The 15,709-nt window shown below is 55.3% G+C and overlaps 1 protein-coding gene and 1 long non-coding RNA gene across 22 annotated transcripts in view; one reads left to right on the forward strand and one right to left on the reverse strand.

Annotated features, from left to right (window-relative positions):
* The window catches only part of LOC106729375, a 140,317-nt gene that overhangs the window by 115,067 nt on the left and 9,541 nt on the right, over positions 1-15,709 (forward strand). For 15 of the 21 annotated variants that reach the window (XR_004324184.1, XR_004324182.1, XR_004324188.1 and 12 more), the window contains 2 exons: positions 9,473-12,129; positions 12,324-12,352. This is a non-coding gene — a long non-coding RNA (uncharacterized LOC106729375). Of the gene's footprint in view, positions 1-9,472; positions 12,130-12,323; positions 12,353-13,108; positions 13,272-13,438; positions 15,402-15,709 lie in introns of those variants that run through there. The other 6 variants (XR_004324186.1, XR_004324187.1, XR_004324190.1 and 3 more) reach the window with 3 other exon arrangements.
* Positions 188-3,966, reverse strand: ZNF503 (zinc finger protein 503). The gene is made up of 2 exons (XM_032491959.1): positions 3,302-3,966; positions 188-2,549 (listed from the first exon to the last, which is right to left on the reverse strand). The coding sequence occupies exons 1-2, from the start codon at positions 3,602-3,604 to the stop codon at positions 927-929; spliced, it is 1,926 nt and encodes a 641-aa protein (XP_032347850.1). The 5' UTR covers positions 3,605-3,966; the 3' UTR covers positions 188-926.

Below are 15,709 nucleotides of genomic sequence, written 5' to 3' on the forward strand. Positions count from 1 at the left end.
TAATAAGAAGTAAAACCTTTTAATACATCAAATATACGGAATTTTAATCTTTAAAGCGATACATTGTCTATTATTTTAGTACATGACGTAAACCTTACTTGTCCCCTTCTCAGCGGGTGGACTTAAAAATTAAAAATAGTTAAGTGTTCCTTTTAAAGAACAAAATAAGGCAAATGAGGTTTTGGAATAGAATTGTTTTTCCTTTTTTTTTTGTTTTCTTCCAGAATACATACAAAAAAATACCCATTCTCTTTCGATGGTATACACCTTAAAAATAATTGCAATTTGAAATCAGAACTGACAAATTGTGACTTGCTTTGTTTCTTTTCATTTTTTGTAACAAACATGCATGTAAATTTGTGTTTCAATCAGACATTAAATAAGAACTTACAATACAATCATAGCAATTTTAAAGTAACATTAAACAGAAGACCTCTAGTTCTGTGGCGGTTTTGTATTTATTTATAATCTACAAGGGACGGGAGGGTTTGTTTTCCACATTTTTACCCTCAAGTTTTAATTTTTCCCCCTCTTCCTTTTTACTACGGAGCTCAAACTAAATAATGCACTTTTGAACCACGGGTCCGCTTGGAGCTAACATAAATAAATACCAGTGTCCACCGATGCAGTCCTCAGATGAACACTTTAATTATTTTTTCCTTCTTTTTCTATAAAAAGTCAAATGATATCTTTTCAGCTTTTATAAAGTTTGGGTGGGGAGATGAGAGGTGGGGGAAAGGGGAGTTTCCCACCGGGTCTCAGTCGCTGTTTTGGGTAGATAGATACGGTATATATTTTTTTCCTTTCCTGGCCCGGGTCATTCCCACTAGCGGGTGACAGTAGCCTCTGCCCTGTTCCCACCCCTCCTTCGGCTCCTCCTCACACCCCAGTTCTTTTCTCTCCCTCGATAGCCCTTCCGCCCGCCCTCACTGGTACCCCAGCGCAGAGGCCGTGGTCAGTCTCTGTCCGTAGAGGGCGTAGGGGGAGTAGTAGGGTCCGGTGGCGGCGGGCACGGGCACGGGAGCGCCGGGCGTGGGGAGTGGGCTCTTGGAGTAGGGATGGTAGCGGCTGCTGAGTCCCAGCGCGTGGTGGGGGCTGCGCAGCGCCAGCGTCCCGGGGCTGCCCGGAGCGCCGGATGTGGGGATGTGCATGTGGCAAGCCATGGCGGCTGCTGCGGCGCTGGCCAAAGAAGAAGAGCTAGGGTAGCCCGACAGCAGTTTGTCTGTCCCGGGGAAGGCCGTATGGGTCCTCAAGTGGCTCAGCAGCTCTTCGGAAGTAGCGAAACGCTTGTCGCACGGCCCGTTGGCCGACACCCAGTTGCAGATGTGGGGGAGTGGGTCGTTAGGGAGCATGAAGCCGTAGGGGTAGAGGGGGTGGCCGGCCAGAGAGGGCGGTGTGGCGCCGGCAGCGGCGGCAGCGGTTAGCGATGAGTGCACACCGTGCAGCGGGTGCGTGGGGTACACCAGCGGGTATCCGGACTTGAGAGCGGCGGCCGCCGCGGCTGGATCATGAGCGCACGACGCGCTGGCTGCCGCCGCCCCAGCCAGGTGGCTGGCGCAGTGGTAGCTGAGGCAGTACGGGTCCCGGCACAAACTGGCTGTCATCACGGATGGCGGCGACGCCCCCGCCAAGGGGCTCGAGCCGGCGGGCTTACTGCAGCCCAGAGAGCCCGCCGCAGCCGCCGCCAGCTGCGCCCCCACCAGGCTGCCAGGCTTGGTGGGATCCAGCGCCACGCCGTGTGGCAGAAACTGGGGCGGGTAGCCGGCGTAGGCCCCAGCCAGGCTGCCTGGGTAGGTCATGCCCGCGGGAGGCAGAGGGAACACTGTCTGGCCTGGCTTGTAGGGCGATACGGGCGCCACCAGCCCAGAGCCCAACACCGAGGAGGAGGTGGGCGCGCTGGGACCTGAGCCCGAGCTGGAGCCCGAAGAGCCTCCGCAGTCCGAGCCTAGAGCCTTGCCCCCGGGGCCCCCATCTGGGTGCTGGTTCACGTCCACATTAATTCCGCCGCCACAGCTAATCCGGCCGTGCGCCAGCCCAGTGGGTCCCCCTTCGGCCGAGGCGCCCCCGGAGCCCTTGCTGCCGCCGCCGCCCGCCTCGGGATCCTTCTTGTCGTCCTTGCCCTCCGGGCCGCCCCCGGCCGAAGGCAGCATGCCTCCTGGCGAGCAGGCCGAGGCGCTGGAGCTTGGGCTGCCTGTCCTGGGAGTGAATGGCTGGCAGGTGGCGCTCGGTACCCGGAATCCGGACTTCTCCGCCGAAACCCCCCCGCCGCCGCCCCCGCCGCCCCCGCCGCCGCCGCCGCCTCCCGTCTCCTTCTTATCCGAGCCGGGTTTGGAGTATGGTTTGAAGCTCGACTTGTCCTCCACACCGATGTCGCTCAGCTTGAGAGGGCCCGACTTTGCGTCCTTGTCGCCCCCGGCGCCGCCGCCGGCACCGCCCGCGCCGCCGTTGGTGGCGACCGAGGAGAGTTTGGACGAGGGCGAGGGGTCGGGCTTCCCGATCTGCGAGCATGTTTGGGCCAACAGCGCCAGCGGGCTCTTCTTGGCATCAAGCTGCGGGGTCAGACGTCGGGGTGGGGTGGGGGCACAAAGAAAGAAAGGGAAACCCTTTAATAACCCTTTAATGGTTTCTAGGTTTCAAACGCACCTCCGCAACAACCCGCAAAGATCCTCTCAGCCCCAAGGCTCAATTCTAGGCGACACCCCTTCTACACACAGTTATTCTCGCCCTTGAGAAAGGCAACAGCACCCCCCACCCACCTACCCACCCAGCCCTGCCTCCAGGATATTTCCTGTCCTCTCTAAGCGATAACTAGATTGAAAAATAAAACTCACAAAATGTCTTGATTTCTGACTCTAACCTAGAACTGTACCCCCAGCCCCGGGCCCCAGCACACACACATCCCTAATTCTTCAGAGTAAGGGCTTGGGCAGTTGGCGCCTTAGAGGCTATGTACAAACAGCTTCTGGGGAACCGGAGGACTATGACTTTGAAACTGTATTTTGGACTCCTGTCTGTCTTCTGGGCCGAGAGTGAGGGGGGCCTGGGGCCAGTAGGAGCTTTCATACCAAAGGGAGAGACAAGTTTTGGCAGCCTTACCTTCTAGTATTCACACTCCATTCTACCTCCTCCCCTCTTTCCGCCCTAGTTTTAATGTGGAGAGGCACTATCCTCTCCCCCATCCCGGAGCTTTATCACTCCGACCCCCCCCCCCACTTCCACCCCCAGATCCCGAGAGAAAGAAACCCCGTGGAACGGCAGCCAGGGTGGTGGCCCCAGAGCGATCTGCGGATAGGGTCCTTACCTCTATGGGGCTGACGGGAGTGGAAGGCAGGGGCTGCAGGTACTCGGGGTGCAAAATGTGGCCAGTCCGTGCGGTCAGCATCTTCAGCACCTTGATGGGCAGGCGGTTAGCCTGGCGGAGAGGATCAGAGGGGGGCACGGCGTGCACAAAAGGCTTGGTGCTGCCGGCCGGGGACGAGCCTGGGCCGGGGCCGGAGCTATTTCCAGAGAGCGCGCTGGTCCAGGCAGGGTCCGCACTGCCACCGCCGCCGCCGCCGCTGTGCTTACTGCTTCTTAGGGCAGAAAGCGAGGGCGCTGTGCTCATGACCCACCCGCGCGCATGGGAGCAGCGGGGGGAGGGCTCCAGGAGGCGCGGGGCGGGCTCGGGGCTGCGCGCTAGCCCGGGGAGCGGGACCAGCAGGAGGAGGAGGAGCTGGCGCGGCGGCCACGGGCGCCCAGCGCGCCTTCTCGGCGCCGGGAGCCAGAAGCGAATAATCCTGGGTGGCCCGCAGCGGTGCCGTGGCCTAGCAGGACGAGCCGGTCCGACTGCGGGAGTGCCGAGTGGCTCGCCGTGTCCGCCTCGGGCTGTGCCCCTGCGCTGCGCACTGGCGGCCCGGCGCTGGCGCTGCGCTCTGCGATGTGAGCCGCTGCCTGTCCAGCCGGGGCTCTGGCGAGGAAACTCACTTCAAAAGCAGCTGCACCGAGGGGGAGATTAAAGCCTTTGCCGCCTTCCAATCAAATGGGAGCCCGAGGTGATTGGAGGGTCAAGGGGATGTGACGCGTCCCGCGCCGCCGCCGCCGCCGCCGCCAGGACTCAGCGCTGGTTTTAATGGGCAGCTCCCTTTTCGCCGCTCCCCTCTCCGTGTCCCCTCCCTTGATTTCGCTCGGAGGACGAGCTGGACATTTATTCTACGTTTGCTATCTGCCGCCTCCGTCTTTTTTCTTCCTCGTCGTCCTTCCTTTTCCCCAGCTCGAGTATAAACTGAAACCTTTTGCAGGAGGGTGCCTGTGAGGAACAGATTGGGGGTGTCCAGAAGGAGCACCAGGGGGAGTCCGGACAACAGCCGGACTGTCAACTCCAGGGCTGTACAGGGGGCCTGCACACCAAAGATTCTCTCATCCTCCTCAGTAATTGAAATCTCTTGCGTTGCAGCCGCCTGTGTAAGGAGAGGTGGGGAACGGGTGTTGGAGGAAGTCTGCCCGCCCGCTTTGATTTCCCGAGATTCGGCGGTGGAGAAACCAGAAGCTAGATGGGCAGCGGAGGTGGTGGAGGCCTGTCTCCGCGCAGTTTGCTAAGCTCCCCGCCCTTCCCGGCCACGTGACGCCCGGGGATGAGCAGATTGGGGCAGAAGAGGGGGTCACATGTTTCCTCTGTTTCACACTCGGCCCCCCACCTCATTCTTACTCTCCCTTGCCACCGTCTCTTCTCCGCACCTCCCCCAGTTCTTCGGGCATCTCCACCCCTCCATCAATTGTCAATGTTCCTCGACCGCAATCAATCAGTTATTTGTCAGCTCTTGTCAATCCACCGGTGATTTATGTCAGCTTTTGTTGCTGATTACAAGGCGGGTGCGACTTGAAGGGAAAAAGAGAGGGAGAGAGAGGGAGCGAAGGAAGAGACCTAGGGGGAACTGGAGGAGGGGGAAAGAGGAGCAGCCTCCTGGGATGAGAGGCGGGGGCTCTAAGAAAAAGAATGAAAGAGAAAGAGGCGCTCAGTGTCAGGAAAATGAATAGTGAGAGTAAAGTGCGCAGGTGCGCCCAGGGCGATGAGAAGGGTGGGCTGGACTGGGATGTGCGCCTCGCTCCTCTGGGTGTCGGAGAGAGATACATCCTTCCACCTCTGGTGATTCCGGTCCGTTGGGGCCGCGGACTTACGAGCCGCTCCAAGTATCCGAGACAGGCAGTTGGCGACGTCTAACACGGGAGATTTTTTCCCCCGCCGCTGGGATAGTCCCTCCGGGGCATGTAGACTGCAGTCCTCAGGCTGCCCGCCTGCCGCGGACCCCACCCACCGTAGTACCCCGACACGAAACTCCAAGATTTCTAAGAGCCACGCCGCCAAAGTAACCTTAAGTCCTGAAGGCCAATGGTTGGGTGCCCCCGTCTCATTTTTGACACCCCCCCCCCATAGTGGCTAGGGCTGAGAGGCTGAGAAGAAGAGGCCTGACTGTAGGTATTTGGGGGAGATACATTTCAGGCTCACTCAGGCCCCCTCCCAACCTTTCCTCACCCCGCGCGATCTCCGCAGGCTTGGTAGCGTTACTCCGGGCTGCTTCCTCGAATTTATTGGAACGCGGAGCCGGGACTGACCTGCGCAGGGAGAGCCGAGGGAAAGAGCGAGAGCGGGAGGGGGCGGCTGCCTGTGGGAACACTGGCTCTTCCAGGGAAGCGGAGCGGGACTGCAGCGTTCCCCTCGATTTGCACCGTCACTCGGGCTGTTTGGAAGGAAGAGGGGAGGCGCTGTGCGTGCCTTCGTGTACCTGGATCTGGGTGCAGAAGTGTGTATGAATGCCTGTGCCGCTGTGTGAGTTGTCAGGGCTTTGGTAACGTCCGGAGCGAGTTCGGGGGTCACCTCCAGAAACTCGCAGAAACTGGAAGGGGGCGAGAGGAGGACACATCCCCTTCCTCGGAAGGACTTGGAAGACTTTGAATCTCCCCTCCCCCACTTTTCCGCCCCAGCTCTTCTTTTGTTGTCAAGTCCGTTTGATAAATGGTGGGGCAGAGAGCGCAGGGGAGCCAGGAGCCTGTCTGTACCCGAGCGAGGGGCGGGAGCCGGGCCTGGAAACGTGGTTTCCACCGGCGCTCACCCAGCGCTGAGCTCTGTAGGCGCGGATGTCGGGTCTAGGACCTGCCCTCTGCGTGCTCTCCTCTCTCACCACCCCATTCCCCCTCCCTAATTTTTGTCTCTGTCTCCCACTCTGCACAGATACTGAGAACTTTCTGGGGTGAGTTTTAGAATTTTCTCGTAGGTATTCTTTTTATGCGTTTTAATCTTATCCCTTAATTCTTTAGGTTGGTAAACTTCGAGATGGTAACGACTAAAGATAATTTGGAAAAGAGGGGAGTGAGGCGGTGTGTATATGGGGGGAATTTGTCGGTGTATGTGTGTGTGTGTTTAGGTGTAAGAACACACCTGCGTTCAAGGGGGTCTGGAGTGTCTGCCTTTGCGACAACGGAGGAAGGTCAGTCCGTGAAACGGTGGCAAGGCCACACGCGAGGTTGTGATGGTTGTCTGAATAATCTTTCAGGAGCGAGTCCCAGGTGTCCGTTTCTGAGGGCGGGGCGGTTCTAAGCTGTCTCTGAAGAGAGACACTGGAGCCGCAGGTAACCTGACGGTCTGTTAGTGTGTCTGTGTCATCGGGTGCGCGGCTGTGGAGGTGTCAGCCCAGATCAACTATAGCTCTCCCAGCTCCGCGAGCCCAGCCTTGGGCTGCGTGTCGCCGCGGTCTCCCGGCGAGGCCCGGACACTGAATGCTGGGGGCAGCGGCCAGAGCTGACCGCGGGCGGCCCTGCCTCCTCCCTCCCCCACCGCAGTCCCCAGACTCAGTCCTTTCCCGCTTCTGGAATTCCAGCAGCTTTCTTTTTATGCCAGGCTGCTGCGGGGACCAGAGAGTGGCCTCCGCGTCCCCCGGAATGGGCGTGCCGTGGTGTGGTCGCACAAGCTCGCGGGCCTGCGTGGTGCTGAGCGCGCGCGGTTCGTGGTCCGTGTGTATTCGCTCTTCGCAAAACCCAACTCCGAAGGTCCGAGCGCACGAGGGCGCCTGGGGTCCTGCGTGCCCGGGGTTTTCCGGAGGTGCCAGTATCCGAGCCTGCGCACCTCGAGGGGGAGACCAGATCCCTGAAGGCCGCGCACACAGGGGTTGAGGGGTGGGTGGCGGTGTTAGGGGAGTTATTAATTACTCCGCGCTAGGCCTAATGCCTCCAACCCCCAGCGGCGATTGGCGTGGATGTCCTGCGGATTTTATTTGCACACAATGGAAATGATTTGTTTTCTCTAAAAAAGGAGTGGGCATGGCAGATATTTGAGGAGGGGGAGGGAGGAGAAGGAAGGGGAGAGAGCTGAGGAAAAAAGTTTGAAAATGCCTTGAACTATTCACTGTCGAGATGGCTAATCAGTATTGAGGCCGGAGGGCAGGCGGGCCGCCTTTCACCGTCGCTTCCCTTTCATCTCGGGCTCGGCGGAGGCGCTCAATTAAAAGCCTATCAGTTTGTAAGTAAATCAACGCCTATCAGAGTTGTCACATCAAACAAAACGATTATTATTGCAGCCCGCCTCCCCTATTAATCTCCCTCGAAGATAATCCGCCTGACAGGTCAGGCCTGGCGAGCTGGAAAGCCTGGCCCAGAGCGCCCAAACTGTCCTGGACTGGCGCGCGCCCCTAGGGGCATCCCCGCCCCCCCCAAGTCCCGCCCCGCCTCGCGGTCCCCCGGGAGGGGGAAGAGAAAGGGCGCGCGGATGAGTTCTACCCTGGCCCGCCCCTCCGGACTGGGAACGGGTCCCAGATTCGCTGGCATGGTGAGGGATGGTCCCTGGCGGCCCTCGTGTCTTCTGGGGCTGGTGAGGCACCAGGCTTGCTGTAGCCACGGCCTGGTCTGGTCCCCAGGCCTCGCCACGGCCTGCACTCTTCTCGGCTCGCCTCTACTGGTTCTCTCTTACCCGCCCCTCCCTCTCTTGTTTGTTTTCCCTCCCGCTTCTTTCTCGGCTCCCTATCCTTTTTCTTCTCCACCCCCTCCTTCATTTATCTTTTTCCTACTTGCCAGGAAGTATTTCCTATTCTTTCTCCCCATTTTCAGCATACTACTTTGTCGCAACCACACTCTCTGAAGCAGGGCATTCTCAGGGCCCGGGTTCCTTCTCCGAGGCAAGGCTGCCTCAGGAGTATGTGCAGTTCTCAGGAACTCATGACAAAATCTTTCCTAATTTCTCCCCAAGCAGGGGGTCTCAGAAACTCTGCGCCTGTTGAAGGGTCGGGTGCGTTTGGAGAGGGTGAGGGAAAAAAAGAGATCAGGACAGTGAAATGGGCAGATGGTCGCAAGCGCCCTATTCTGGAGTTAGTATTTGGTCTTGGAATTTCGCAGTGCAACGTCTTTGAACTCGCTGGTGGCGTTGCCTGGGCTTTGCAAAATTCGGAGGAGACCTACGGGGCATCTGGGCTTCCGCACTGGGTATGTGCTTAACATTTCATAAGTAAATAAATACACCCAGATAACTGCTTCTATGGTCTCAATTGGCGCTCCGAGAGCCGGGTTGGACCTGGATTCCGCACGGGCGTGAAATTGTGGCCTTCCTCCCAGTGGCCTCCAGCTTGGCGCGTTGGGACGCCTCAGAACCAAGCACGACCCGCCCTTTTCTGCGCTCTTGCTCCAACTCGGTAGGCCCAAGTGGCTACTGCCCGAGCCCAGTGGAGCCAGGATTGAGAGGTTTATGAAGTGTCTGAGGGGGAAGGGTTGCCCCTCGAAATATCAGGCCCTGGTACCCTAAATGCTGGGTTCAGCCCCTCAGAAAGTCTCCCTCTCCGCGGGTGTATCAGGGAGAACCCCCAAGGCGCAGCAGTGTTGGCTGTCTGGGTAGCGCCTCTCTCAGTAGTCACGCCAGGGTCTGAGGCAGTGGATATCGAATAGAGCCAACCTCAGAATGCTCGGCGTCCAGAGCTGCAGGACGCGTGGCCCCCACCCCGGGTTCCTGAAAGCCCTCCTATTTGTGCGCACTTTCCACAGCCGACTTAATGGGAATATTTATTTCCATACCCAGAAATACTGTATCGGTGCAGTGGCTCACTAATCTGCGCGGCTGCTTTTCTTAAATGTATTTATTTCACTTCTGCCACGCCGCAGATATTTAAAGAGGTACACATATAGCACACCCCAACGATGCGGAACTCTGAGTATAGGATATATTCGCTGGGTGGTTATTTGGACATAAGTGCTGTCTCCAGCCCAGATTACACCCAAGTAGGGGCTGTAAAAAGACACTTGTTCTAGAATTTTTCCACCTTAACTATATGTGCATACACCGAGAATTGAATATTTTATATCCCCCTGCAGATCTAAATATTCAGATACTATGTTATATGCCCTTGAAGCCGGAAGCGATCATGCGTTCACACTGGACGTGGAGCTATTTGTATACTTTTCATCTCCCTGCACTTACACATGAATCTTAATCTAATAAATTCAACTGTGTCATTTTTAGAATCGACGGAATTTCTCTGGCTGCTAGTCGCGCTGCCTGTATCCGAATAAACCCAGCTCGCAGGTATCCAGCAGGAAACGGCTCCTGGTTCGCGTGTACGCAGACGCATCCGCCCAGCGCGGGACGCGAGGTGGCTCCTCGTGTTCATAAGGCGGCAGATCTGGCCTCCGAGGGAAGCTGAACTATCAGCGCCCTCAGGCCGAGCAGCCCTGCGCTGCCCCAACAGTGCCTGACAACCCCCCGCCCACCTGTGCTGGTGCTTCGGGAACCTGCCGAGCCAAGTCCGCCCGGGGCGAAAACTGAAAGCAAATTCCGTGGCAGATGAAGTTCGAACTTTTTTCGACGCAAGCTTGCAGCAGAGATTCGGTGGTAGCTTCAGGAAGATAGCGCGCTTTGGCAGTGCGCGCGCGCGCGCACGCGAAGTAGGGCGGTGGGCGAAGAGAGTACCGGGTGGTCAAGCTTGGTCGGAGGCAGAACCCGAGGAAAGATGCCGCCCCTTCGTTATTACTCGCTAATTCCTCGGTCCCTGTCTGTAAAACTAGCTTCCAAGGTGCCGCAGATGCCCAGGGTGTGTTTGTGGTGATCGCACCAGGGAGGAGGCGGCTTTGTAAATGTTGCAGAAAGAGCTTTGCCCAGAAGCGTCCGCCCAGCGGGGAGTCAAGAAAGCTGGGGACCAACTCTCCTACCCCCGAGCAGAAGGAGCTCTCTGGAGAGCTCCCCTGCCCAGTCGTCTCTCCTCACCTCGAAGCTGCATGTAAATAACCTCCCACTGCCTGCACTGCAAACTTCCCCGCACGGTGCCGCGGTTGGCGGGAGAGGCCCGGACGCAGAGCGGGCCCGCAAGGCCGCTCGTCGGCCCGCTTAGCCCAGCCCTGAGACGGGCTTACGCGGAGGTGAGAGGATGAGTGGTTACCGCTCCCACTGGGCTGCCCAGACCATCACCGCCCACCTCCTGACTCCCCAGAGCGGGCGCTTCCCCTTGGGAGCGGTGGTCTTGGGGGGCTGGCCAGGGCGCAAAATGCGCGCGCGGGACTGGGGGGCGGCCGCCGGTCTCTCCGCGGGGCCTGTCGCCGGGCCGGCCGCGGCGGGTGAGTGATGAGGGCAGAGAAGGGCGCCCATAAATCGCGGGTGTCAGGGCGAAAAACTCTCTTTATTGTCTGCGTGATGGATGGGCCCGGGGACGAGACACCAAATACTTCGTATCGCCTTTAAATGGGAACACATTTTCCGCGGCCATAATTCATGTTTTTTAAATAGAAAGTTTGAAATGTTGCCTATATTTCACCGGCCTTGACATATTTATGAATCGCTCCCTGCATGCAAATATCATTATTTAAAGCGCCGAGGAGAGCTCGGGGGAGGGGAGGAGGCGCGGCCCCCAGGGCGTGGGGGTGGTGAACCGGGGAAAAGGCGAATGGAGAGGGGTGGGGGGGGGAGGAAGCGGGGAACCATCGCCCTAAAGTGCGGACAATGAGGCGCGGAGGAAAGCCGTATCCGGAAGCCAAGCGCACCGGGGGCTCCCCTCCCGCTGCCGGACCCCTTCCAGCCGCTCGGGGAAGTTTGTGTGGCTTGGGGTCGAGGACAGGCTCCCGCTCCCTGCCGGGAGACCAGGGGGCATTTTGCGTCCCCTCTCCGAGGCTCTGATCCGAGCCACTTTTTCCAAGAAAGAAGTAAAAAATAAATAAATAAATAAATATAAAGAATTTAACAAACGCAAATAATAACAATCCAACGTGTTTCGTGTTCGTTGCCATTGCATCGGTTTTATTGCTTTTCATTCTGCAAACCTGAGACTGCGCTCCCGGGCAGGGACACTGTTAGACCCCATTCACCTCAGGGAGTGTGTTGGGGATAACCGTCCGGTGCCGTGGTCCCGACCCGCCCCTACCCAACTAGCTCACTACCACCCAGGCACAAAGGAGACTGCGCAAGACGCGGGGACACGAATGATGCATCCCCCTCAAGGTCTGGGGGCTTCAATCCCGCCCACTGTGCCTCTCTTGAGTACCGCAGCGCTCCTGGGGTCTGCGTCTACCCTGTCGGAGCCCTACTATCAGTACAGTCGCTTTGGAAAAAAGCCAGGTATGTGCCATCAGCCTCTCCCCTGCCCATCCAGCCTGGGAGGCACCCATACCTGCGCCCTCACTAGCCAAGTCTTTACCTGTGCAGTCCCCCGCGGCGCCTGCGGCCGCACCGGTAACGGAGGAATGGAAGGGAGGGCGGGGGACTGGGAGGGACAGAGAGCACCACCTGAGACAGCCAGATACGCAGACCCGGGGCCTCCTCTCCGGACTGGTGCTGGGGCCTTGACCCAATACGCTCAAGGAGCCGAACTGAGCTCAATAGAGAGTGGGTCGGGGGAAGGGCGAGGGGAACAGGCCTCCGGAGGGAGGGGCTGGCTCGGCGGCACTTCCGCTGGGGGCGGGGCCCAGGGCATCGGCTCCGGTCCCGCCCCTCCGCCGCGCCGGCCCGCCCTCAGCTCGTCAGGCTCCACCCCTTTAATCCCAGGCCGGGATTCTAGGCCTTGGCGCACAACCCGGGTTTCGCAGGAGGGCGGAGGGCAGCTCCTGTTTCCCCTCCTGAGGTTGTGTCTTAGGATTTTTAAATCACAGGAACACAAGCACATACACACTAGCAACTCTGGCCCAAACTCGCAGGTAAGACTTTGTCAAACTTTGGTCTTTCGGTAGTCCTGAGACCTAAGGCATAGGGGTTCTCAAAGATTCTATGGGATCCGACCAGTAGTTGTCGGACAGCAGGGCATACATATCCGTGCCCATAGGGTCTCACCTTTCTTTCATAACGGGCAAAAACAAAACCTAACACTTTTTGAGCGTTCCCTTTGTTACAGATACTATCGAAGAACAGCAACTCTCCGAGGTAAGCACCATGAATGCCCTGTTTTTTAGATAAAGAAATGGGGCATAGAGAGGAGAAGTTGGCCTTGCGTCACTCCCATCTCATCCATATCCCCATCCCTTCTTTTCTTCAGATCCCCAGAATCCCAACCCATCACTCTGGGAGAATCTTGCTGGGCTTTTACTTACTTTATGGGGGCGGGGGTTGTTCGCTGGCCTGTTAACTGCATCCACTTTCAGCTGAGGCCTTGCTGAGCAGGAGGGGGACATAAAGGAGGAGGAAGGGGTAAATGGGTGGGGCTCTCAACTCAGCTTCCTGGGCAGCTCCCAGCCTGATGGGGAAACTGGACCACTGAGCATCCTGGCTTGTTTGCCTGTAGCCCTCCACCTCTTTGAAAGCCAGAGAGATTTTTAAGGGGAAAAAAAAATGTCTATCAGACCATATTTCTCCTTGAGCTGAGCCAATGGCTGGCAAGTCTCTGAGGCTTGATTTGCCTCAGCTCACCTTTCTGCCTTTGTCTGTCTCCTACTGCTCCTCACCCTGAGCTCCCACTATCCATGGCTGCCTTTTGGTTACTCAGAGGTGCCATGCTACTTCCCACCGCGGGATCTTGCTGATGTTTTTCCTTCTATCCAGAGTGACTTTCTGTTCTTCTCTTCACCTGGCTGACTGCTCCTCTGCCTTCAGGTCTCAGCTTGCACACCACTTCCCTGCACCCTCCCACCTGGTACTGGGTTAGGGCTTCTGTAACCCTGTCTCAGAGCACTTACCACACAGGGGATTTCCTGTTGAAAGTCTGTCCTCTTCACTGGATAATAACTCTGAGGGGGCAGCGACTGGGGCTGTTCCTTCAAGAGATGAATGAAGAAAAGGGCATTTATATCAACTGTGCTGAATGAATGATAACTTCTGGGACTCACTGCACTTTTGGGGGCTAACAGTAAGTAGTCCTTTTTGTATCAAATCCCAAGGTGTTTTCTCAATTTAATAAGGGAAATAACACAAAAAATATCAAAAATAAGGGTTATTTTGAGTTTTTACATTGTAGATATCAAAGAAGTCAATGCTCAAGGAGGTTGGGGAAGAGAAATATCTATGTTGTTTCAGCCATTTATTCAGATTTTCAAAGGGCAAGATGTGCTGGTTGACACAATTTAATGGAGGAACACCACTCCACCACCACCATTCCCATGACCACACCTGCAATCATTCAGGCATGTATGTCCCAAGGCTCTAGCCTGGGCCCCTTTTCTTTTCCTTACTTCACATATTATTGCTGTCATAGTTTTATTAGCTTCTGGCTGAGCTGCTACTAGAAGAATCTTCTAATTATTCTGCACATCCTTCTCCTCTGTAGCCTCTAATGTATTATATATCCTCCTGCCTGGTTAATTTTCTTCTTAAAAAAAAGCTATTATTTTATTTTGTGTATTTTAAAAATGTTGTTGGGGGAGGAGTATTTCAGTTTATTTATTTATTTTAAATGGAGGTACTTGGAATTGAACCCAGAACCTCATGGATGCTAGGCCAGGTTAATTTTCTTGATCATATCATTCCTTTGCCCCCAAATCTTCAGTGGCTCCCCATTGTCCACAGGTCACAGCTGATTCTTCATAATTTAGTTCTAAACTACTTTTAAAAAGCTTTAAGTAGCATTCCAAACTTATAAAAGAAACCTATGTTCACTTCAACCAGCAAAGAACTCAAAGATATATAAGGAAAAATACGATCTCACTCAATCTCCTCTTCATTTCCTGCCCAATCTCCTGAGGTATCCTGTGTTAACAGGCTGGGGTGTAACTTCTATCCCTTTCTCCATGCTCACCATGCTCATATAAATTACACTTTGAATATGGGACTAGTTGCATTTCCCAGCAACTCTCTGTCCCCATCCATTGCCTAAGCCAGGGTCTCCAGTCTTCTTCCTGATTTTCTGAGCTTCCTGATATCCTTCTGATAGACTTCTTTTCTTGCTTGAATTAGCTAGAGCCAGTTTCTGTCATGCACAACCAAGAATACTACTTGATTTGCCATAGCCTGGCTCTTTGGGTGGCTTCTAAACAAGTCTGATGGTAATTACTTCTTAGTTGTGCCCATGGGCTCCTAGGATGGGTAATACTGATGAGGACTCCAACACCAAGCAGCCTGACTGAATACCTCCAACCCAGCCAGGCAACAATTTTGACAGAAAGACTGGTAATTTCAGTAAAGAGAATCAGTCATGCTGGAACTGAGTGAGAAAACATAATGTTCAGACGATTTTATAGAATAGCTACTATGTCTTAGACATTGTTCCATGTAGCTTCACAACATTACCTTATTTACCTTTTATCAAAGCCCAGTGAGAAAAGATTTACTATCCGCAGCTGGTTTGAGAATGTACAGAATTCCTCCCATTGTAGTCTTCTCTCCCTACAAGCCTCAGTGGCTCATTGTGTTGGATTAAAGTTTCTAAGGCATCAAATACACTGTCAAATCAACCACCTTAGGTGACAATCAACTTTGCTTCTTCTCAGCAGAGTTTAAGAGCTTAAGTGCCTGGCATTTTGGATTGCTCAAAAAAAAAAAAAAATTTATGGAAGCAATCAATGGCATAGGAATCCTCTGGGCTACATTTCCTTGGGCAGGTGGTGGCCTGAAGCCACCTGAGGTCTAGTGTGTGAGTACAGGGTAGAATCAAGGAAGAGGAAGAAAGTTTCCCCTCCACACTGCACCGCACTCTCCCCAACCCCTGACCTTGGCCAAGATGCTTCATGTCTCTGAGCTCAGTGTTTGTTCTTCTTTTCTCTCTCTTTTTTTCTGTCTCTATCTCTACTTCTCCCCCGCCCATATACTTTTCCCAAAACATTAATAAGGGCACAAATGATGTTACCCTACTTTTATTACCTACGGAGTCTACCGTGTGCATCAGCAATATTTAATAAACATTGCATTGTCAAAGATTTTGCTCTCAGTCCCCACCTTTGCTACTGAGCCTTCCGACCTCCCAGGGACTCTTTCTACCACATGGTTCTTCTGCCACATTCTCCAAGTTTTACTTGAAGAGCCGCAGGCCTTGCCATGTCTTCAGTCTCCCTGCCCTGATTCTTCAGAAGGGAGCCTTTTTGCCATTCGCTGGTGGGGGACCAGCCCCTTCAGTAGGGATGGGGGGTGTGGGGGTGAGATGTGGCAGCAGTGGCCTGAGGAGCCAGCTGATGAAGGGAGCCTGGTCCCCCTGGCCCAGGCACAAGAGGTGGGGGAGTCTTGGGAGAATCAGCTCTGCTAGAATATCAGCATCATCTTCACCCTCCTTCCCTTTTAAGGATAATTTGCCCCCAGGTCATGCAGATTGATTCTCCCTTTGACCTGGGAGCTTCACAAGCACTTATGGAATGAATG

Source organism: Camelus ferus, chromosome 11 (genome assembly GCF_009834535.1).
Source record: "Camelus ferus isolate YT-003-E chromosome 11, BCGSAC_Cfer_1.0, whole genome shotgun sequence".
NCBI classification, from domain to species: domain Eukaryota; kingdom Metazoa; phylum Chordata; class Mammalia; order Artiodactyla; family Camelidae; genus Camelus; species Camelus ferus.